General features: G+C 33.9%; 1 protein-coding gene across 10 annotated transcripts in view; it reads right to left on the bottom strand.

Annotated features, from left to right (window-relative positions):
- LOC111057561 (potassium voltage-gated channel subfamily H member 6) overlaps nucleotides 1-24,937 on the bottom strand; it is a 288,140-nt gene that overhangs the window by 206,513 nt on the left and 56,690 nt on the right. For 8 of the 10 annotated variants that reach the window (XM_039436886.1, XM_039436872.1, XM_039436881.1 and 5 more), the window contains exons 3-9: nucleotides 22,202-22,345; nucleotides 17,491-17,635; nucleotides 13,331-13,481; nucleotides 10,920-11,070; nucleotides 9,991-10,059; nucleotides 5,739-5,881; nucleotides 3,107-3,187 (exon numbers count right to left, since the gene is read on the bottom strand). In XM_039436886.1, the coding sequence (XP_039292820.1) occupies nucleotides 3,107-3,187; nucleotides 5,739-5,881; nucleotides 9,991-10,059; nucleotides 10,920-11,070; nucleotides 13,331-13,481; nucleotides 17,491-17,635; nucleotides 22,202-22,345 (884 nt within the window). The remainder of the gene's footprint in view (nucleotides 1-3,106; nucleotides 3,188-5,738; nucleotides 5,882-9,990; nucleotides 10,060-10,919; nucleotides 11,071-13,330; nucleotides 13,482-17,490; nucleotides 17,636-22,201; nucleotides 22,346-24,937) is intronic. The other 2 variants (XM_039436914.1, XM_039436921.1) reach the window with 2 other exon arrangements.

The raw sequence follows: 24,937 nt of genomic DNA, 5'->3' as shown, positions 1-24,937 counted from the left end.
ATCCTCACAGTGAGATTTCGCACAATGATATTAGTTCATGTTCATGAGAACCACGCTTCAGATGCACTCGATTTCAGTATTTCCTAGTGGATAGGAGAGCATAAGGACACCTCAAGGAGCAACATTTTAAACACGAATGGTGATAATCGGAAGATATTGTAGATAAATAAAACTAATCGGTATTGATTTTTCCATGAAATTTAACTCATCTTCCAGACATTCTAACTCAGTACTCATTGAAGAAAGAGAGTTCCAAATGATATAATTCATTCAGTATTTTATAATATTAGAAGAAGGCGAGAGTGAAATTTTTTGTTCGACGACTGGTTATGGCGTAAATAGTTGAAAGATGGAAAATACGAAGTTTTTGGGCCAGCATGTATTTAGGGATATTTTGCATGAAAAATATTGGTTCAGTACTTCTGTTATGTATCCAAAAAAATATATTTGAAAAATCAGAAAAATATATTATTGCAATCACCAATGTATATTATTATTGACTGGACTATATACCTGAATTTTTCCTATTCGATGATCATACAGCGACTTACCCTTAAAGTCACAGCATTCTCAGATTCTCAGAAAGACGCCATCGCTACCTGGCAGTGAACGGTGGAACTACATCGTGAGTTGGCTATCGATTTCTATAGCTACCCCTAGTGTTCTAGACAGGAAGATTTGTTTAAAAAGTAACAGTATCGCATTCTATCTCATTAATTGAAATACTTGATCATAAATGAGATTTGAATCGACACGAACATAATACCAGCAATTCCAGTAATGAACATTTTATAATTATATAATCTTCCCTAAAGCAACGCTGTTAAGAAGCGCAAACGTGAGTAATTTTGGAACTATTTAGACGTTTTATTGATAGAGAGAGTACAATGATTATAAAGAAGTGAATGCAACTTTATTGAACAAAATCTTGTTTTCCATCAAATTTTAAATTCCTGGTTTCACCAAGCTCGGTGAAACATGCCCAGACCCCAGAGCATGGTCAAACCAGGTACGCTTTATGCCTTTATATTTACAAGAGAGCACTTACCGGCAGAGAACAACTTAGGATACTATTTCTCTCCCAAAAAACATTTTAAAAGGCCGAAATGGGGTTATCATTTCACTTTTCTATAATTTAGTCCATTTTCACTCAAAAACAACAATAACTAAGAATTTAATTTTCTTGTTTTTGAATATAAATATAATTATAATGTTAGGTGCACCGGAATTATTATAGATAGAAGCTATCGCCATATAATAAATCATAATTATAGCCCACTGTTTATTCGAATGCACTCGTCGTGAATTATTGTGGACGAATATCGATCAAGCTTTGTCCGAGGTTGGTGAAACTGGGTATTAAAGTAGTAGCTAGGCAGGATATGCCAGTGATATCTGTAAATCGCACATTGTAGATGGATCCACTTAATCTATCAGTTCTACTAATTCACTTTGGGAGAGAATTTGACGAATCAGTATTAAAAGCTGAAATATAGCATTTTTTGTCATGAACTCTAGAATTGCGCTGTGGTAATTGGAAGGATGTTGAGGAATGAAAGGACAAACAGCTTTAGGTGCATTTCGAACTATTTTAATTATTTTGATGGTTGTGTTGTAAATATGGTAGTTGATGAAGCTGGTCATCTTTTCAACAAAAATGAAAATGATTCTCATAAATTTTGTAGATAGCCTATTTGTTTAATAGCGAGCACAATTTACAGCCTTCTAGCGTTTGAATAATACTATTTCTAAAACTATCTTACCGCAAAAACCTTAACCAAAGGGCTGAATATTAAAAAAAAAAACATCAAGTTCATGACCATATAAAATAATAACTCCTGAATTATTCACGGGTTACATCAACTTATCAACTGGTGTGATACAGTAATTGTCTAAAATTGTTGGACTGGAAGTTTGATTATATAGGTTCTTGGAGAATCTATAAATTCAACTAGCCCGCAACACAAAATGACACTTAGAATAATCTTCAACTGCATGGTCTGTGCTAGTAGCATTCGCTTTAGTAGATATGAACTGAGAACAAGGTTAATTAAATGAACTCCAGAAATTCATTTTATGGGCAAATTAAAACAAAGCTATGAACTAAAAATACTCTAAGAAGAAGTACAAACTGTGCTATTCCTCCACTGTCGATATCCAATAATTGTTTTTGCCAGTACCGTTGTGAACGGGAGCTGCCTCCCAGTACTCCTGTAGCTTTGTAGAACTCCATCTCCATCTGAACTTCCATCTCCCAAGCTCAGATCAAAAAACTAAGTTTCCTCTCTTTCTCAAAGATAAATTTTCTGTTTGGAAACGACCAGAATCTATGAGAAATATAGAGCAATATGTGTCAGGACTTCAATCCAGTCATGCTATTATTCCATTGACATACTTCATTAGTTATGATGAATTTGATTTGGATTTCTCATTTCATCTTGAATCTTTGGCGTGTTGTTGAACTTAATTGAATGAGAGGGAAATGAGATATTCTGCTTATATTGAATATAAAGATCAATATTTCATACAGATAGATTCATATTTCTTCTCAAAATTCATTTTGCTATTCCTAATTTCGTTTATTATGAATCGTCAGTAGAGTAAAAACAGATTATTTGAATAGTTCTTTAATCTGTGATGGATTTTAAGATGACTGAATTCTCCAAATAGCATTGTATACCGAAACATTAAGGCTGGTTTTTCCCTAGGAGTGAAATTTACTCTAGAATTCAATATTACGGTTTAAGTTAGAAGTGCAGAATTTAAAGAGCACCGCAATTAATAAAGTTTTGAAGTTCCAATAAGGATTCTGAAAATAATGATCATGTAGTATTGATGATTTGTTATTCAACCTGAGCTTCCTACATAGTAATCACCAGAATTGTTTCTGTTCAATATCTGATTTCGTCGCAAACAGTGAACCATGGAAAACATATTTCTTTACTAACAGACAATTTTCCAATATCGTATTTTTAATGTAATAGAGTACCATTTCTAGACTTATGAGGAGATTGAATGATACTTATAATATAATGATACTTGAATACAGAAATACTTATATTCAATATTAATATAGGAAATTGAAGAAATAAACAAATTTTCTCACCTGAGCAACTTTCTCTCCCATGTTGGGCGTGTGCATTGCTCCCTGGAATAGCTTCGCTGATCCATTGTCTTGTATCGAGTACTAGAATGAAAAATGAATTATCAATGAGAATTTTTATTTCAATAACAGAAAACATATGAAAATATGAAAATGAATATGAAATGACACCTATGAATATAGATGAATTGGATTTTGCCTTTAAATGGAGTACTAGTAAACTTGTAGCATTCAGAGCACTCACAGATTACCATCCTAGAAAATATTTCAAAGAATAGAATTATACCAATATTTATTATGTTTGAGACGAAATACGTAGTTCAGTAAATGATTATCATTGTTGAAATCTAAACGTGCAGGTGATCTTGACTGAAAACTCAAATCGATCTGGTTTCTCAATCAGAATAAGCTACGTGAATTCTGTCAGATTATAAAATTGCTTTATCATATTTCATACAATCATTACACGTGAAAACAAAGGAGCAAAACAAATTCCTGGATGGAAATCAATGTACCATTGCATCATAAAAAAAGTATTAAATGAGAGGAAAGGAATCGTACAGATGATTTATCAAAAGTAGTTCCAATCGGGAAGGATAAATGATTTATTCATGAACTTATTAATCATTATTTCTTGAGTAGATAAGTACAAGTACACGCTTTCAAGATTTATTTGCCTTGAACTTGAATCAAGGTTATGACAACGATAACAATAAATATGATCTAATAACAGTTGCATAGATTGTGAAAATTAAAAAGAAAACATGAATTGAAACTCGAATGGCACGCAGATTTTAATATCTCTGAAGATGATTTATTGTATGTTCGGAAGCACTCAAATTGCGGGTTTACATTAGAATTGCCAAGAAAGCTCTTCCAAGATAATTGAAGTTGACATTTCAATTTGCTGTTATAGACCATGATGAAATTAGTGTCGGCACTAAATCATTATTTCTGTGTTTTTAACGACCAAGCGTTCACTTCTACTGATTTAACAAGCTCACTGTGAACAAGATGATAGATTCCATAAAGCTTGTACTCAAGCTTCCTCTCTGCTAAGCTGCTGTACTCCTATCCTCTACTCCTTGCTAGCTCTATGTTAGAAGTTGTTTGAGGGAAGTGGTATTTCCAGAGCGGGAGAAAAGTAGCATTTTTAAAACGGAGAAGGAAACTGCTAACTAACCTCACACATCTTTGTAGGCATCAACATCAAAAAGTTGTTTACTTTCTCCGCGTAAAACTTATCGCATGCGAACTGAGAACATTCACTTCTCCAACGACAATGAACTCTCGACGAAAGCCTGAGAATAATCAGTCTTCTGAATATCAGCTGCAGCACTGAACTTCTCTCTCAGACAAATAAGGAAAAGACTTGCAATGTAGCATGGAAGTTTCATTAGAATGAATGATCCTGCAGGTACTGAGATCTATGATCGCTTCTGAATGAAAGAAAGATGAAACAAATGCGTCACACTGCTGAAATACAATGTTTTGTCATAGCACTCTCATTGTTTAGAGAGGTTGATCATCAATAGCCTAATAAATTACTTTCTTGTAAAGAACAGATTATAATGAAAATCCCTCTGAGATGTTCATCTCAAGTCTGCAATCTTTGAACTAATATTTGCTCCTTCTCCATTCTCAACCATTACTAAGAATGGAAAAAAATAATACCACATTATTGACTATGCTTGACGTACTCTGGATCGTTTGTGTGAAACTCTAGGTCGAGAAATGCTGCTGTAGGAGTTGAGCAGAGATCACGACCTTCAACCAAGCAAGCTGAAGTTTCAAAGTTACTCGCAGCTAGAATTAAATTGATTGTCCAACACCTGCCGTATTTGTTCGTCATTCCAGTGCGGAATACGATGTCTAATGTGATATTTAAGTTGTTTATGTCAATCGATGAATGATAAATCACGTGAGATGATTTGAAGGGTTCTATAGAAGACTTAAGTATTATGAAATTGGTCAAAAGAGGGAAGAGAACCAATAAATTTCTTCCTCCAATTGGAGCAAAAAGGTGAGTTCAAACGTATGGTCTCTATCAACAAAATAATAAAATATTATGGCGATGTAACTTGAAAATACTTGTAACAAAATATTGTTGCAGCCTATAACTGGCAATTGTATGATTTTTGAAGGAGTTGTGAGATCTAGAGCTTGATGGAGATACATTTCTCACAGAATGATAGCGTATTTTTAAGCTTATATAATCTCTTCTTTCTTTCAGGGTTAAGGCATCTCTGCCTGTTCCGAATCTCCTATTCATCCATTTTTTCGTCGGACGTCGTCAGTCTCTCTTGCATTCCGGGTTGCAGCTGAGCACCAATTCTGGTAACCTGTCTTCCTCCATTCTATTCACATGATGGTACCTTGCAATCTTATAATTTCAAAATCGTGATACTGAACCAAATATATGGTTTATAACTTTTAATATTTCTATACCTGAAAAGGTTAACACTAATGGCTACAGAAATTCATCATCATCAGTGTTCTGCCCTAGAGGGCAGATCCATTCATAATTCTTCCTTCTCAATTAATTTCTACAGAAATAAAACAACTTTTTCTTAGAAAATTTCTCTCTTACTATAGCTACTGTAGTTTTAAACGAGCTGGTTTGACGTTGACTGACCTTGTGGCGGAGTCCTTCGGCGGCGATGTTGCTGAGAGAGGGTGCAAGGGGGTGGTCCCAAATTGAGGAGGCGCGATACTTCTGCAGGTCGCTTTCTGAAGAAGTATTCGGAAAGCATTTGGCCACGTGGTTCCTTGGAGCTGCTGCATAGTGAACAACAAATTTAAAGTTTCATTCCTGTTCAGAGTATGAATTATATTGGAATATCAGGCAGATATAAAAGATAAATTCTACTTCCTGAGAAGTTAATACATATTCGAATTTCCTGAGATGAGATTGAAGATGATTCTAGTTTGTATTGAGACAATTTAAAATGATACAATTGATGATTCTCCTCATTCTTATATCTAAAATTCAATAAAAAAATCTATTCAATATGCAAAATGAATCAGTCTATCTAATTTATGTAAACTGTGGAGAATTCACGAGTTTTTCATAATTACTCTTCTAAAATGAGGGAAAACATTAGAATATTTTCCTCTGAAACAATAACATAATCAAGAATATGAACACCTAGCCTTTTTTCGGACTTCTCATCATAGGATCGTAATTAGATCTGTGATGTAGATGAATAATAAAGCTGGTGAAAGGAATAGAATCTAATAATGTTAAAATATACATTCGATTTTTTTAGATACAAAATTGAATTGAGCAGAGGATGACTGCATGACAAACTGAATGTGTGATTTTTCTTTTCATAAGCGTTAAAACACTTTTAGAAGCGTTCGGTTGTGTTTCTTCTTAGAAACGTTCAGTTGCGTGTACAAGATTATCTGTGTAAATTCACAGTTGAATCGCGATTTTTTTAATAAGCTCGAATATGATGAGGAGTTGATGTGAGTCTTTGAAGAGAATCACTGAAATAATTGAAAAGATTGCTACTGATCAGAGGCAGGATTGAGTTGGCCTCTATACTTATTATAACGAAGTTTGAAGATCAATGAAGTTTCAAGCATTATAGTTTGCTAGCAAGCTCTCCAGCCCGGTGGTGGGTCACTATTTAGATCACTTCATCATAATAATATTATGAATAATGACTAATGCTTCTTAACAATATTATTGTAATACATGTCGTTCCCAATTTATCATTTTGGATAGAATTACAGTCGAAACTTTACTATATTATATCGACGTATTACGATGAACATTAATTAATATTCAGTACTATCATCTCTCATCCAGACGAATTGTTCATTATCGTTGTAGTGTGTCATCGAATAAGCTCCGATTTCACTTTTGAATAGAATGCTGATTTGGCAAATTCAATAAATGAAATTGGGAATAAATGTGATAATTGGTAACTGGTAAATGTGACTGGTAACTGGATCAATGAGTGGATAGGATTACAAATTCGTTTGGAATATTTATATGCACTTCGAGCATGTCTCATGTTCAGGTAGAATGTTATAATTACCACCATATTTATATGCTGAGAACGTTTCAACCTCTGCTCTTATTCCTCATGTATTCTGTCATTCCTCGGTATTAGTAAGAGGTGGTAATTTTTGAGGAGTAAAGGAGAGTACCTACTCACTTTGACACAGAGTGGAATGAGTTCCAATATCGGGCCGATCAGTGAGCGTTCATTGGACACTCGTTGATTTCCCAGTGGAATGTTTTTTAATTAGTGAAATTTGAAGCCTTGTGAATCAATACATGGGTCAGTGTAGACTTTACACTACTGTACTAGACAAATCCTATAAATTCAGGAACGGTCTCCTTTTTCATGAGACCTATGTAATTAGAACAAAGTTCAATTAAATACACAGTTAGTATATCACGTACGATATACGTCATAGCTCATTTTAATCGGCAATGCTTTCTTGTAATCTGCGCACTACTTTAATTGATGAAGCTTTTTATAATTTATAAAACTTTTAAAATTTATGCCAGCACTCGAACTCCAATTTTGTAGGCAGCACCTATTATGTTATTTTTTGGATTAATATTGTTTCATTTTTGTGTAAATATGATTCATTAGAGTTTTGCTCAACTTTGTATTGACAATCATTATTTGTAATAGTATTTTTTGTATTGTTATGAGAAATAAATGAATAGAATTCGAGTTTTAAGATTTATTCCTCTTGTTCGAACTAGGAAATAATATAATTAGGAAATTGTATATGAGCACACCTGTAATTCAAGGATAGAATGTAAATAATGAAACAAAGAAGGACTTGTGCAGATGAAATGACAGGTGTGGTTGCTTGAAGTTATCTAACAATTTGATCAATTATTAAGAGTTCAATGGATGCTATTAGAGACCTGGATACGAGTTTTAATATCAGGCAATGATAGATAACATATTTGAGGAGTAAGCGGGAAAAAAGGAATGTCACAATTTTTATAATCTTGTTCCTGTAGATGAAAGCAATATATTTTGCTATACATGAAAGTTTAAAATAAGCCATGTCTCAAGAAAAAAGTATAGAATGCCCTTCTATACTCTCAGGTCTCAAGTTATTGCATTGTATAGTATATTATGACTAAGCGAGAATAAGTAGGAATGTTCAGCGTCAATGGAAAAAAACCAGGAATGTCCGTTGGAAAGAGACATAATTATACAGAGTGAGTCATATATATGGGAACCCTTCAATAAGCTGGAGTCTGTTGTAGATATAATACTGTAACTTTCAGGATAAGTTATTGGTAAAATACTCTACCTTTTGACGTACAACTGAGTTACAAACCCTCATGAGAGGGTGACTTAGGGGTTGTAGCTCGAATATTTTAATGTAAACACCCATTTTGTGATAAATCATTTCAAAGGCCTTTTTAAAACAAGAAAGATGGCATCGATAAAATTTTCTATGATACTTGTATCCCAAATAGCGGCTGATTGAAGTTTAAGTTTTTAAAGAAATGAGGGATTGTAACTCAAATATTTTTAATGTAAACACCCATTGTGTGATACATAATTTCAAAGGCCTTCTCAAAACAAGAAAGCTGACATCAATAAAAATGTTCTATAATACTTTTATTCAAAATGGCGGCTGATTGAGCTTTATCAATAATTATATCTCTAAAAACTAAAACTTCAACAGTTTCCAATTTATTGAAGGGTTCCCATACATATGACTCACTCTGTATAATTATCCAGATTCATCACAACAAAGAGAGGAAACGACGCAGCACATCATAGACATTTGGCATGAACATTCCTTGCTATTCCCACTTGAGCAGTGTACTTGAGGGAAATTTTTATTTTCATCATACTCATAATTAAACCGATTTTTTATAGTAGTGTAACTTGTTCATTTTACAATCTGGGGTCATTGAATTTTGGAATGAGTGCGAATTTATCAATAGTGCTGTTATGTGAATAGATTTCAAGTTTGAAATGATGCTTCTGAAGATTTTTGTTTTTGTAACAATCCTTTTTTATCAGTTCACTCCTCATTTTACAAAGGTCAAGTTTTTTAGCTGCAGAGTTTGGTTTTCACAGGAAAAAAGGTTTATTGAAATGTATAGTAGAGTCTAGAGCTGAATTTGAAAGATAATTCAGCATGAGAGTACAAATCCTCGGACTAAGAGAATGTGGTATTAATTCTCAAGAATACAAGGACAAGTAAGCTGATATTCAGTACAAAAGTGAAAACCAAGAAAGTGAATGTTATGAGAAAAAGCTTCCTAAGTTAAGTAATAATTACAAGTCTTTGAGTAACGATTAAAACAAACGCAGCCAAAATTCTGTGGGAATAATGAGAAATTCAAATTTTTCTCAATTCAATCTCTATTTACAACTAGAACATTTGAATTGTGACAAATTGATGATATTTTGATTGTAATCCCATGCATTTTCTGTCATAGGAAAGATTCAAGTGGAAAAGTATGTTTGAATGAGCATTCTTCAATATTAAAATATGGCGAAATGAGTGGAAGCTGAGATGATAAAATTACCTGGATTGAAAGAAATATTTATGTTTGTAGTAAGAAGACTTAAAAAGGCGTGAACTGCTTATAATATAATTTGATCAAGCGAAGCTTACAATAAAATAGTTATTGAAAGAGAAAATTAAGTATTACAAATCCTACTTCAAGATATTTATACATCTCAAATAGTATGATAAGTGAGAGATATACTTTTGTTAATTGTGGTATCATAAAATAAGCAGCAGAAATACATAAGCTTCTTTCTTCGCCAAAGATAAAGCATGTGTTTGAAGGTAGCCATAGGAGAAGATTCTGAAAAGTATCTGTAATAATTCAAAAAGCTGACTGAATTCTCAATTTCTCGCGCAATGTATTTTACCTTGTGGAAAATTATCTAGTGTATGAGATCTTGGTCCTCTTGGAGCATAAACAGGACTAATTGACCTTACTGAAATTCAGTAATAAACTGTGTTAGTATTGGAATCTTTTGTTTATACTTAAGTAATAGTTATTATTTAAATAGTAGCTTAATGTTGCTGTTTAGATGAAAAGCTGTTATTCTTAAAGAAGTTATTCTCTTGAACCTAATATGTGAACGTAAAGTTATTCATCGAACAAGAAATATCATTCAGAAATTAATTCCAAATCGATTTCCTAGAATAGTGAAAACTTCTTTTCCATTAAATTGAAAATGAAGTGCATAAAGCGTCATTCTTATCGAATGAGAGTACTTTAAGAGTTTTCCATACAGGAAATTATGATGAGCAATATTGTCTTTTTATGGAGTTGTACTTTCATAGATACTGTACCCCAAAATTCATCCATATAACATAAATAAGGTCTAATGACCTTCTATTATATATTTTTACGTTTTGAAGTAAGAATTAATATTTTTAAGTTATTGAGTGAATTGTTTGATTGGAAGTTAACTCACTCAAATACAATATACTTCCTTAATGATCAATGTGATAGGGTGAATAATTCCACTTATTATAAGATTAGATGAAACGCTTGAAATCATAAATTTAATTTGCATCAATATTGATTGATTAATAGTTAACATTTTAAATTGTAGTTTCCAAACTATATTGAGAGGAATTTGAAAAAAGAGATGGCTCAAAATATTCTAATATATGTGGATGTCATATAGATATCAGTACAGTTCTTACTGCACTACAATATCTGACCTGAATTCAGACTTTCCATAGACATATATGTTTTGAATATATTATCTCCTAGATATCCAATTGCAATTTGTCTTAATTAAACATACTATTTAGAAATGATAGAGCAAGAAGTAATACTTACGAACACCAACAGTGGCGCTTCGGATTGGTGCTTTTGGCGGGGGAGGATCGCTGACCCTCTGAGCGCGCGAGAGAGTATCCAACGAGCTTGCGTGGGGAACTCCCCCCGACCCTTCTTCCTCCCACGGAATTATAACACTTCTCTGTGACATCTGCAACACAACATGAAACGGTATAATTTTCCTGCTTACAATTCATGGATTCGACTTGCAACTCTGATACACTTACGCTTTCCAATATTGTTGTTGAATTTATCATAAGTGTTTTTCTTATAACACTATCAAGTAGCCCGTGCCTAAAAGGCTCTAATTAAAAACCTAACAAACTGAAAACTCATCCAACTGAAACCCTGAAGAAATTGAAATAGACCATCCTCGGTTAATTAGGAATCTATATGCAACATTTCAACTTAATCAGTCCAGTACTTCAGACGTGATGATGTGTCATTCGTTAAGTTCCGATCCCGTACGTGAATAAGCAGATTCTTTCCTGTATTATATTATAGATTACACAATATCTACTGGGACAAATACAAATGAAACTAAATGAAAAATAGGAAATTTTCAAATGGCTGTCTCATCACAGGTTTGGTTTAGATTATTGCTTCCTATCACCGATTTTTTGGTTTATGTGATTATTGCTTTAGGGGTTGATACTGTAGTTATTCTAGCCTGATCCTGATTGGTTGATCTAGCTTGTATTGATTTGGAGCAACAAATCAGGATATAGAACATTCTAACCAAATTGATCACAAGAACTATATAATTAAAAGAAAATTATCCATTTTTTTCCTTTAGAGGAGCAGTCATAATTGATTCATTCAATCTTCTAATATTATAGAGTAGTCAGCATGAGAAACAAAGAGAGAAGGGTTTTACAAGTATAAGCAGCAAGCTTTAATCCTTCAATGCACATAGCTTTAAAGTGATTCTTGTTGAGGAGCTTTTAAGATCCTAGAGGATTATCCAGTTAGACTATTAAAAATATTATATAATGCAAACTTGGATAGAATTCCAAAATGTTGACTTGATATTCATTATAGACTGTTCAGTTAGCAGAGATTCAGCACTGGCCAACGATTGCATCTGGAGCTAGCCACATAAGAATTGATAGCACATGATGGTCACATGGCCGATCTTTTTTGTAGCGTGATACATTAGCAGTTAAAGTGTTTGAATGGGAGACAATCGTTGTCCACTCTCTAAAAATGATTATGTGTCGGGTTATCTGCATGATTCGGGCGAGAATGGATGTTTGAGTGCAGATAGCAGTTTGATAGCAGGTGTGTGGTCGTAATGAATTAGTGGTTCTTAATAAACAGTATGACAGTGGAGTAGGCAGCCATCAGGCTGATAGCTGTTATCAGCAGTTTGACGCCCAGCCGTAAAGATAGGCGTAAACAAACAGGTCGTTTGCTGAATGGCGCTCGTTATTGGCTGCCCCGACACCACTAAACATGCGTTTACTGCCTGCCAGGCCGTCAATTCACGATCGATGAGTTCAATTGCTGATACAACTTGTGCTAGAACACCCCAACTACCACTAATATCGTCCCCACTGACTTCCTGTAAACGATTTATTTTTTTAAGCAAACGGGTTTCTAGTTCACACTCCAATAATTATGCAGTTGAATGGGTCTGCTGGACAGAAAATGTGTTGAATGTCGGGTTGTTTATTCCAGATGATAACGAAAGTAGCATATTCTGATAATGTGTAATTATTCTCAACTCATAGTATTTGTGGTAGGCTACAAAATTTCAAACGATAATCCTTAATTATATTTTGGATGAAAAATGAACCCAAACTGATACTTGAATTCTGTAGATAACATTCATATTATTCCGTCATTGAGCTAAAATTTTAATAATTTCTGAGGGTCTCGTACTTTAATTCTTTGCTTTGCTGTATTAGACTGTTGAACTTTGTTCACAAATCGAACGTTCTTTGTATATTGTTAATGATCACCTATTGACTAGCTCTTTGTTAGAATTAGTTAATTAATAGAAAACGCCTGGCGCTGATTCCAGTTGCACCTGATAGTATCTTCAATGAGATCCAGATACGAATGATCAAACTCGAAATTCTCTCTTTATAGATGCGAAATTTTCATCAGCCTAATCATAGCCTTATCAAATTAATTAAAGTCTCTGGTCCGTTGTTAATTGAGTTTCCGTGGCTGAGCCTGCTAACTCTCTATACTAGGCCTATCTATATATGACGCAATGATAGATGCATTCCACGCGGAATTCCCCTATCCTCTTCTCAATATAAGAATCTTCTCATTAATTTAAGTTGGACCGCAAAATATTATGTGTTCTGAGTTGCTCCAACACTTTGCTACTTTCTTGATTTGGTTGGATATTTCCTTAGCGGTAAAGGTTTGTTGTGTGGTAAATGTTTTGCTGAGCTGACCTGTTCGGGAGATGCGATAGGTGCTGTGGTGGAGGGAGTTCGAGGCACATGGTTGGCTCCTTGGTGAATGCGTGCTGGACTCTCCTGACCACGGACGCCTCTCTCTGTGGTCGTCGGCGCCGTGCCAGTGCCAACATCACCTGACAGCCTGCTGCAATTGCAAACCATCAGTTAGTATGCCTCCCACATTCACACTGAACGCGTGAAATCCTCTAAATGTTTAATTAGAACGATATCACACTGGTCGTCAGACCAATGATGATGAGAGTTATGATAAGCTAATGTGAAATGATGAAGATAGTTTATAATATTGTATTATAATACGTAAGATAATAATGAGGTAGTAAATGTCAGATTCGAATAATTAGAAGTAGATGAGGATGGGCCGAATGGATGACAAAATTCGGGAAAATATTGGTAACTATGATTATGTACACAGCCTTCTCCAGTTGAATGTCCCGGCCGATGGAGAATGACAACGTTGCATACGTTCCGTCAACTGGACAGTCAGAGTTAAAAGCAGTGAAAAAAAAGCTAGTGAATAGTAATGTAGGTGAATTGCATTGAATTATTTATTGCATGGTGCAGCTGGCAGTTGATTATATGAACACTTTCACAGTGTTGTCAACTCGTTGGGCATTGTATTCGACTATGGTTTATACATTCAATACATTCAACATCAAGGTATTCTAGGTACCTTGGCTTGAATCAAGGTTTATAGAAAGAGTTCTACACACGCGTGGTCTCATATTGAGTCTCGTTTTGAGATTTGATTACTCGTTGTTTGAGCTAATAATCAGATAAAGTAATACTATTGTAATGAAGACAGTGTACTATAATAATTGTACAGTAAAGCCTATTTAATATGATAAAATATAGCATAAATATAACGCCTCATTGAAAACTCAATATGGTTAAAATTAATATTGGTTTACAGACCTTGGTTTCAATAGAACAAATAAGGACATGGACAAAGAATAGGACCTACGTATTGAAAAATTTATCAAATTTTATTTTTGAAGAATGCCCATATCTCTGGATATAGCCTATCAAATGTGATAACACGGGCGATGCAGAGCTATCGTTTTGAATACTGTATACCCAATCATATGAGCTTGCATGAAAAAAGAAATTCTACAGTTTGGCAAGACGGATATTTTGCACAAGTCTAAAATTATTGTTTTATTTAGAATATCGGAGCACTGAGCGTTGCTCGTTATTTCTCTATCGATAAAAAGAAATCGGCTCAAGTGTAGGCCCAGTGCCAAAATACCTGTCATCAAATTTTTGGTTGGGATCGATTCAGTATGTCATTTTGAACACAAAATCACAAGAAATAAACGGCGGTAACTCATCATAAATTTTTAAAAATAATTTAGTTTCACTAACTTAAATTTGTTCACGACATATCAAACACCTCTAACATATTAGGTTAGGAAAGCTAAGGTTAGGAAAAGCTTAGGTAAGAAAAGTTTTGGTTGGGAAAACTTAGATTAGGAATATCATAATTTGATGATTTCGATAATCGAAATGGTTGCTACTTATAGGTTAAATGCATGTAAAATTGTGCTACTTTGAACTTGGTACTTTGAACTAACAGGCACAGCCCAAAACTGTTTCTTCCCCAAATTTTGATTTATACACTATGAATATTCCAAAAAGTAGGTTATGTTCCATACACTTGAATTCAGGTGAAATTTTCAGTCCAAATATTTGAAAACATAAAAGTTCTAATTTAGATTGTTTATATACCAAATTGAATAACAGAATAACACTCACTAATCACTTAGAACTGTAAAATTATGATTTACTTTGAATATTATAATATACTAGCCGTCAGGCTCGCTTCGCTTGCCATATCCGTCTAGCCAGGGGGCTCCGCCCCTGGATCGTCCAAGAATGAGATCAGCAGGCTCGCTTCGCTCGCCTGCATTTTTCATTTGAGAATTTTTATCATATGTTGGGACGATCCAGTCGGGGTTCCAGACTAAACGTTTGGCTAAACGGATATGGCGAGCGATGCGAGCCTGACGGCTAGTAATATAATATTCCCAGGGATAGCTCCAATAGAAGTAGCAGTGCCCAATCAATTTTTCCGCGATAAGTGCATTTAAATCTTCAACTTGGTGCCAACCTAACAAAGTCAACTCAACTCAATGCCAACCTGACAAAATTATTAATTTAGTTCCAGTTAAAACTGTTTCGAAGAGGTACTCTCTCTAGATTATAGTTCTATATTAACATATGGTATGGCCTTTTTTCAATTATAATCAAGAGAATAAGAAGAATCTACATGCTGAAAGACGAACTTTAAACCCTTAAAAACCACCCTTAGAGTTGAAATATTGCCAAAAGATTTCTTAGTGCGGATCTAAAGGGTCAACTGAACATACCTACCAAATTTGAACGTTTTTGGTCCGGTAGATTTTTAATTCTGCGAGTGAGTGAGTCAGTCAGTCAGTCAGTCAGTGAGTGCCATTTCGCTATTATATATATAGATAGATACCATCTCATGTCAACAAATCAGATTACTGTATTTTGATTGAGTCAATTAAAATTTCTAGATTTCTCGAGAGATACGGAAAGCTAATGGATTACACAGCTGATCTCCCACACAGGAACACGCATCTTCTGTTATCGAAAGACGACAAAATCATCATTTGTTTTTCCAAGGATGGATTATTCTTTTCATGTCCTTCAGCGAGTTTTTCTAGGGATGAGACCCAGTGCAATCGAATTTTGATATCATAAACCTACTATATTCCAAATTTCGGGAAAATCGTCAGAACCGTTTTCAAGATCCGTTGAACATAAATAATTATTTATAACCAGATAGCCAGATAACCAGATATAATAATAGAGAAATAGAAAAATATAAACAGATATACAGAAATTGGTCGCTTAATATAATAGGATAATGGCTATGTTATGAATAAATATCGGGGGACCGAGCTTTGCTCTGGAGTGTAAAAGCATAGAACATTTGTAACGAAAGATTGAATATTTATAGTTTAGATTTACTCATTCATTTTCTCAGTCGTACAATTATTTCTACAATTATATGAGAAGGCACAACAGGCTTATGCCCAAAACTGTCCCTTCTCAAATCTATACTACAGTCCAAATCAAATCTAGGTTAAGCTATTATCACTCATCAAAATAACAATCTATTCACACTTCAAAAAACAAACACATAATCAATTACAAATAGATAAACTATGAATTCGATTCACTATAATTTACTATGCTTGCTACAATATTTGTTAATATACTATGTACTATTGTACACTAACAGACTATTGTCTTCTTTCGTAATAAATTTTTTATGCTTTTGTACTCTAAAGCGAAGCTCGGTCCCCGACATTCTAATTCATACAGAAATGTTCTATCTAATCACAGTAAATTGAGATTCATTCCCAGAGGAATGCAAAAATTTCCCTCACAAAAGCCCAGTTGCACAAAAGCCGGTTAAACTTTAATCCTGATTAACTTCACGTGAACCAAATTAATCAGAGAAGACCAATTAAAAAATATGGATCTACTGGAATTAATCAGAATAGGAAATCACCCGTTTTTTTGCAACCGGCACTAAGTACCTGATTGAATGATTACAAAAGTACAACAGCTGAGTTATAATTTTGACACAGTCCCACACACATGAACTCGTTCACTCTCTCCCATCACGGTATCGACAGACGACAAAATTTCCAGTTGTTTCCCCAAGGACGTATTCATCCTTTCAATGTCCTTCAGCGAGTTATCCAAGGGTTGAGACCTAGTGAAATCGAATCTTCATATCATAAACCTACTTTGATCCAAATTTCGTGAAAATCGTTAGAGCCGTTTTCGAGATCCGTTGAACATAAATATATACCCATATAACTAGATAACCATATAAATATATATACATAATTATATACAGAAATTGCTCGCTTAATATAATAGGATATCTTATAATGAAAAGTTTTTATACTGCTACTTAAATTTTCAAATTAATTTTGGCATAACTACATATTACCCTCCTTTAAGGTATTTATATAAAAGTTTTAAAGAAAGGATACTATGTAGTTAATTATATATCAATTAAATTTTTATTAGCAGAACAATATAGTAGTTTTCGTGTAGATCTTTTTCTCATCATAGTCCTCATGCCTGCTTACCTTTGGGCTTCGCTCTTTCTCTGATCATCCTCTGAGCCCTGTTCTTCTTCGGCAGTGGGAGGTGTGAGGTAGCCGGTCAGCCGCAGTCCGCGACCCCTCAGAGGCATTCGCAGCGATTGTCTAAATGACTGTCTGGCACGATCGACTGCCAACAAAAACAACAATACTGTAATAGGTAAAAATCACAACTATACTCTTAATATAAAACCTAAATGATAGCGACAAATTATTACAGCTCAAATATTCAATCCAAATCACATATATATGATAGTTCACACATAATGAAAGTGACAGATTATTAAAGTTCAAATATAAGAGTTTAATCCAAATCACATATACAGAGTGAGTCATATGTATGGGAGCCCCTCAATAAGTTGGAGATATAATACTGTAACTTTCAGGATAAGTTATTGGTCGAATGCTCTACCTTTTGACGTACAACTGGATTTCAACCCCTCATAAGGGGGTGACTTAGGGGTTGTAACTCGAATATTTTATATATAAACACCCATTGTGTAGTACATCATTCTAAAGGTCTTTTTAAAACAAGAGAGGTGGCATCAATAAAAGAGTTCTATGATACTTGTATCTAAAATGGTGGCTTATTGAAGTTTTAGTTTTTACAGAAATTAGGGGTTGTAGCTCAAATACTTTAAACGTAAACACCCATTGTTTGGTACATCATTTTCAAGGCCTTCTTAAACAAGGAAGATGACATGAATAAAATTTTTCCGCAATACTTGTATCCAAAATGGCGGCTGATTGAAGTTCAAATCAAAACACTTTTTTATTTTGACATCATAAATGACAATTTACATTATATAACATTTTGTAGATTCATAAACTTATCCAACTAGGATTCAACAAAACAAAATGAATTTTGTTACTATCATACAAAATCACTATAATTTATTAGTCAAAACAAAAATACTACTTGCTAAATTATAAAAAAATTGTTTGCAAGTAGGAGTCTCTCGTGAAAACAATTTAGTTAATGCTACTACATTCACTCGCAGATTCACTCACCATTCATGCAATTGAAGAATAGAAATCACATGTGTACTAGTGCTATTATTTTACAACTTAATTAATCAGTTACAATGAATAAACGTTCAATAAGTTCTGGTGAAATACTAATAAGCCATTTGAAAATCTGTTTTTTGAATGAAAAAATATTATTAGTTCTTTTAATTGAATGAGGCACATTGTTGAAAAATTTGGGGCCAAGGAAAACAAATGATTTTTGGAAAAAGGTTGTATGTAGTCTAGGAAGCCTTAAAATGTTATTAGTTGCACTTCTTGTGCTATATAGGTGATCCACCTCATATACCTGCCTACTGCGATCACCTGATAACAAAAAGAAAGAATACAGAACCTTAAAAACAAAAATATACCGCAGTGGTAGACATTTGTAAAATTGGAAGATTGGGAACGAGTGTTCTGTTCTCCTAACACCTTTCATCACTCGGATTATTGATTTTTGTAACGTGACTAGAGGCTTCAAATTGGTTTTATATGTAGAGCCCCAACAAGTTATACCAACGTTAATTTTAGAGTCAACCAAAGCAAAATACAATTCCCTCAAGACTGCCTGGGGAGGCATTCTTCTAAGAAAATAAAATTTTCTCAGGAGGATAAAAAGATATGTTCTCAGATTTTTAATATGATTAGACCAAGTCAGCCTATCATCAAGCACAACACCAAGATATTTTATGGAGTCGGACTGTATTACAATGTCGCAATCACAGTTTCTTCTCTTATCACAAGCACCATTATGAAATTTCAATTGTGATTGTAACTGCCAGGCGTTATCCTAGTTTTATCAATCATTTCTTTAAAAACTTAAATTTCAATCAGCCGCCATTTTGAATACAAGTATTATAGAGCATGTTTATTGATGTCATCTTTCTTGTTTTGAAAAGGCCTTGAAAATGATGTACCACACAATGGGTGTTTACGTTTAAAATATTCGAGTTTCAACCCCTAAGTCACACCCTTATGAGGGGTTGAAATCCAGTTGTACGTCAAAAGATTGAGTATTCGACCAATAACTTATCCTGAAAGTTACAGTATTATATCTACAACAGTCTCCAACTTATTGAGGGGTTCCCATACATATGACTCACTCTGTATGTAGAAAATTCAAGAACTTGAACAATCGAGCAAGGTAGTGGAATGTAAGACTGGACTCTTGAGAAAGGATGATGATTCAATGGCCATTCATTATAATTGAATAAATGAATAAGTGGAATTGACAATCAATAATAGTCAGAGACTAGACTTCCCCACTTGACTCACGATATCTTCATTAGAACAAGATAATGAGTGGAGGCGGATTTTGCTGAACAGGAGATGGAGTACTTGAACAGGAAACCAAGATAATATACATTATCAAATATCAATTATCTGATTGATCCTATCTTCAAAGTAGATGATATTATATAGTGATATCAGAGTATGAAGGAATTCCTTTCCTTTTCACATAATCCTTAAAATGCAAAATTTCAAAAAACCTTGTGTATACATTGACGCGCAGTGTAAAAAGGAATATTCCTGCCAAATCTCATCGAATTCTATCAACGCGTTTGGCCGTAATCGCGTTACATACAGACAGACAAAAGCAAATAGAGTTGAAACATAGACCTCACTACGTTCGGTCAATTGAACGAGCAATTTCTGTTTGTATGTTTAGATGTTTAGATGTTAAGATGTTTAGATGTTTGGATATTTAGATGTTCAGATATTTAGATGTTTAGATGTTCAGATGTTTATATTTTTTGTATTTCACCGGATCTCGAAAACGGCTCTAACGATTCTCACAAAATTCAGAACCTACTATGTTTATAATATAAAAATTCGATTGCACTAGGTCTCATCCCTGGGAAAACTCGCTGAAGGATAAGAAATTATGACTCAGCTGTTGAACTTTTGTAATCATTCAATCAGGTACTTAGTGCCGGTTGCAAAGAAGCCGGGTTATTTTCAATCCTAATTAATTCCAGCAGATTCATCTTTTTCAAATGGTCTCCTCTAATTTGGTTCACGTGAAATTAATCAGGATTAAAATTTAACCGGCTTTTGAGCAACCGGGCCTTTGTGAATGAAATTTTTGCATTCATCTGGGAATTAATCTTAATTTACTGTGATTAGATAGAACATTTCTGAATGAACCATGATGCTATTATTATTTCTTCTTTCATAATAATTTTTTTATTCTTTTGTACTCCAGAGCGAAGCTCGGTCCCCGATATAGATTACAAAGAGAACGTTGGGGATATGTGGGAGCGAGCAGTGAGTTGTCTGAAAGTAGTAATTTCACTCTATAGTGTGATATAAAAATAATATTGATTTAACTCTTGAGCATCAACTGATTATGGATTGTAAGATTTCAATACTTTTCTTGTAAGGAGCCAACACTGACAATCACTCTTTTAAAAGCTATATCCTAGTTATACTTAATATACTAAGGCTTATCCTACATCCTACTTGAGACCTTATAGACTCATGAAATGAGTTTGATTAATTAGAAACAATTATACTAAAAAATAAGAGTGATCGGGTTTTCTTAGATCGTTGAAAAATCATAGCTTTCCATAGAACAAAATGCCAGCTTTGTTGACTTGTATAGATGATTGGTGTTTGTAATAATTTTTTGTAAGTAAAGAGTTTGTACTTTTAATTTTTTTTAATTTCTCGAAATATTTTGGGAGTTGTGAGAGATTTAATGTCTTTAGAAATCTGTAGAAGCTAAGTTTGCTGCATTTGAGTTTTCGAGAGTTTGAAACTCATTCGCTGAATACCAATGTAATAGAGATTGATAATCTGAATAATTCAATGCACGATGTTGCTGGCATTAGAATTGGAAAGGGATCCAAACTACGATTGAAGACACTGAAAAAGAGCAGAGAAAAGTGTCACAAACAAATTCTCATAACATTTTATTTAGAAAGATACAATGAATTCGTGAGATAAATCTCTCAACAGTTACGCTTGTTTGAGTTCTGGAGTGCCTCTTCCGATTCTGAAGAATAAGTTGCTCGCTATTGAATGAGTAAAATGGAATGATCTCTTCTTATTCCATGTTCTGCTGTTCCTGCATGGGTTGTATGAATTATGTGAATTATGAATTGTGTGAATTATAAATAATAATTGATGAATCCAATTGAGTTGATTATTGTAGTAATGATTATTGTAGAGTTGTTGATAATAATGTATTTTGAAGATCTATGATTTATGTTATGTTATTCTACTACCGTATGTAATATTAACAAAATAACCTTGCTAGATTGAGCTATCAAATCATTATTTTCTATTTCCAATCGTTACTACCTTGAGGAGAACTAGGAAACCGAGAAAAACAGAAGAAGATAACCGGGAAGACGTTAATATAAATTTAATATGGAATATAAAAATTCAAAGGAAGTGGGATACGGAATTGCCAACACCGCATTCTGCTGGAAGGGTTAGGAACTAACAACATTGTAGTCTATTATGGAAACACAGTAGCCCTTTCATGGTCGTGATGACCAACTACTCTCTCAAATATGAATGATAATATCCTACTCAATGTTTCCAGCGCATTTTTGTAAAAATTGACAATTGATCTATCACTTGAATTTGTGAAATTTAAAATTGATTTTAAAATCAGCATTGAATTTTGAATTTTCCAAAATGTATTCAATCGAGGAGAGAGTAAAAAGAGATAACTCACATTTACTAAGGCGATGATTGGCACTCGGATCTTCGAGAGTAGGCGGTGGTGCAGTTAAGTCCTCAAAGTTAATTATGTACAGATAAATATCGTCAACTTCGCTTTTGACTGGTGCTATAACTTCGCTGCATAAAAACTTGGTCCCTGTAATCAAAAGAGAAAACATTAAAATTATTGTTGATGAATTGAATCATTTTACAAAATATCAGGTAATAGTGAATATTGTTGAAAAAAGTTCAGTTCAAACAGTAATCTTTCTACAACAATATTTGTTCAATTCAAAACTTACACAAGAGCATGAAAAACAAGACGAGATTTTTGTTCAATCTTACTTGAGAGACGTCGATATTTTGAAGTATTGCCTCTGTAATGTGCGCCCTTTGATAATTAAGTGAATAACTTGTAAGAATAGTGTCAATCTTATTTTTGCTGGCATTTCATGATGTAAGTATTCTCTCATAATGAGTTACATACAGATATAAGGTTTCATTGATTCAATAATTGGATAGTGATAATATACTCTCTTTAGAATGTTTAAATAAAATATGTTCAATGAGTATTTTTATTGAAACCTAAGGATGATCTATAATCATCATAGAAAAAAATTGGGATAAGAAGGCAATGAAATATATTCTCAGGTCAAAACACTGATTGAACATAATGGTTTTACACGATCTCAATGGAGGTTTTTCAATGAATCTTTAAGGATTTGAAACAGCTGTCAGGTGGACTCTGGAGGGAGTCTTCAGGTCAGGTATGTTTTGACTTTTGAAGAACAGAAAACATAAGTTCCAAATAAATGCACGCATGAAATTCACAGATCCAAGATGTCCGAGAATCAGAGTGTGGATGGTATTAATCAAGTTGAACAGCTTGAGTGGAAAGGGTATTTAAAAAAACAAGGGAAGTCAATACTTCGTTCAATTCAATCACTGTGAACTCAATCATTCATTGATAGATTATGATTTTTAACTCTCCATAATAATTGATTCATGTAAGTGAGAGACTGGCTAAAAATGAATGATAGAATATATGAGCCGACTGGATACATCATTTATCCAGCTATGATGATTCATTTCGGTGAATATTCTGAAAAAGGAATGAATGAGTGAACAAAATCAAATATTGTACGAAGTTGAGACATTGAGCTTCTCATTTTAAAAAAGATGGAAAAAGTCTATTGCAGTAGCCGACTTCTGTGAATTGACATGATTTGAACATTCTGACATTCCCAAACCATTCACTAAAAAAAGAACATGGAATGACTTTCAAGCAAATCTCAACGCTCGTGATGCGGAGTAAGGTGAAACATGAAACTAGTATGAGTATTGCTAAAGAAATCAGGTAAAATAATAAAGCTAAAGTTATTGAGAAAATAAAATATATTTTTGTTTGAAAAAAGGGCTGGAAACAAAATCACAGATGGTCATAGTGGCATATAGCATGTTCGTTGGCAAAAGGACTAATTCTATAAGAGGCATGGAAGTGAGACAAGATAAGGGTGTGTCTTTGTTGACACAATCGATATAAACCTACAACAGCGATAATGCCCCCTTCTCAACCCCGCAGCCCACCCGCAACCTTCTTACACCTGTACCTTAAAAAACGTCTGCTCAAGACACGACAGGGCAGGCTGGCATACAGCGTCTTCGTGGTTCGTCAACTACCACAACTTTTCCAACGTCAAGTTTCCACATAAGATCGCCGGTTGGGCAAGTTATACACTTTGTAGTAAAGAAAGAGTGACAAGGGTATTCGATTGTAGATTTTCCACTACAGAGATTGTGAACTACAAAGCCTGTGCACATCAATCACAATTTCTCTAGGGAAAATAAAGACAGTCATTCTATTCTATACTAATTTATGTTGGAATAAAATGTATTTATTGTTCATGTACGATTATAAGCGGAAGTCATGATCCACAATGATGTTGAATATTGAGTTTCAGATACTGATTCCAATATCAGTATTTTAAAGGTGATAATTAAGGTGAAAAAATACTGTAGTTCCAAATCTCAGTTTCATTGCTCTAAATTGAATTATATTAAGTGACAATACATTCAAGACCTTGATTAATTATCGCAATCTATACAAAATGAATCAATTTGATCTACGTCCTTCCACAAATGACACAGTAAGTAGTGAGAGAGACATTAGCGACATTTTTGAACAATTTTTCTCATAGTCCACGTTTGTGGACTATGGTGAAAAAATGCTCTTGAAGATTCTTCCATAAACCATTGAAATAAATTGTTAAGGATGTTTATAGACAGTACAAACCTAGTTCATGTTCTGTAGGGAGAATAGAGATGCATGTAAGTGTGTGAGCTTCTTAACTGTCCACTCCAATCTTTTCTAAAGGCACTTTTGGAATTTATTGTGTGAGATCAACCTACAATAATCTGCTAGAGAGATAAATATAAGAACGGTATGAAGACTGCATGAACTGGCAATCTTTTAATTAATTATGTAGTTAGAAGTTGTGAATATATTCGAGTTGAAGGCGCCTTGCATGTCATATTCCCCGGTTCTCAATTCCGAGCAAGTACTCCTAATATTGTCGGTAGCTTCAAGTTGTGATAAAATGATGATACAAGGAGAAAATTACGTTTCTAGTCGATCGCTCTATCGAAGTTTACTGTTAATTCCAATAAAGAAGTTTTATCCCGGTATTCAGGAAATGAGTGTTCTTGTTGAATAAATTTTCCTGATAGTGAGCAGGTTTTGGTGATTTTT

This window comes from Nilaparvata lugens, chromosome 1 (assembly GCF_014356525.2).
Source record: "Nilaparvata lugens isolate BPH chromosome 1, ASM1435652v1, whole genome shotgun sequence".
In the NCBI taxonomy this organism is placed as follows: Eukaryota; Metazoa; Arthropoda; class Insecta; order Hemiptera; family Delphacidae; genus Nilaparvata; species Nilaparvata lugens.
This window is presented reverse-complemented; position numbering and strand designations above follow the sequence as displayed.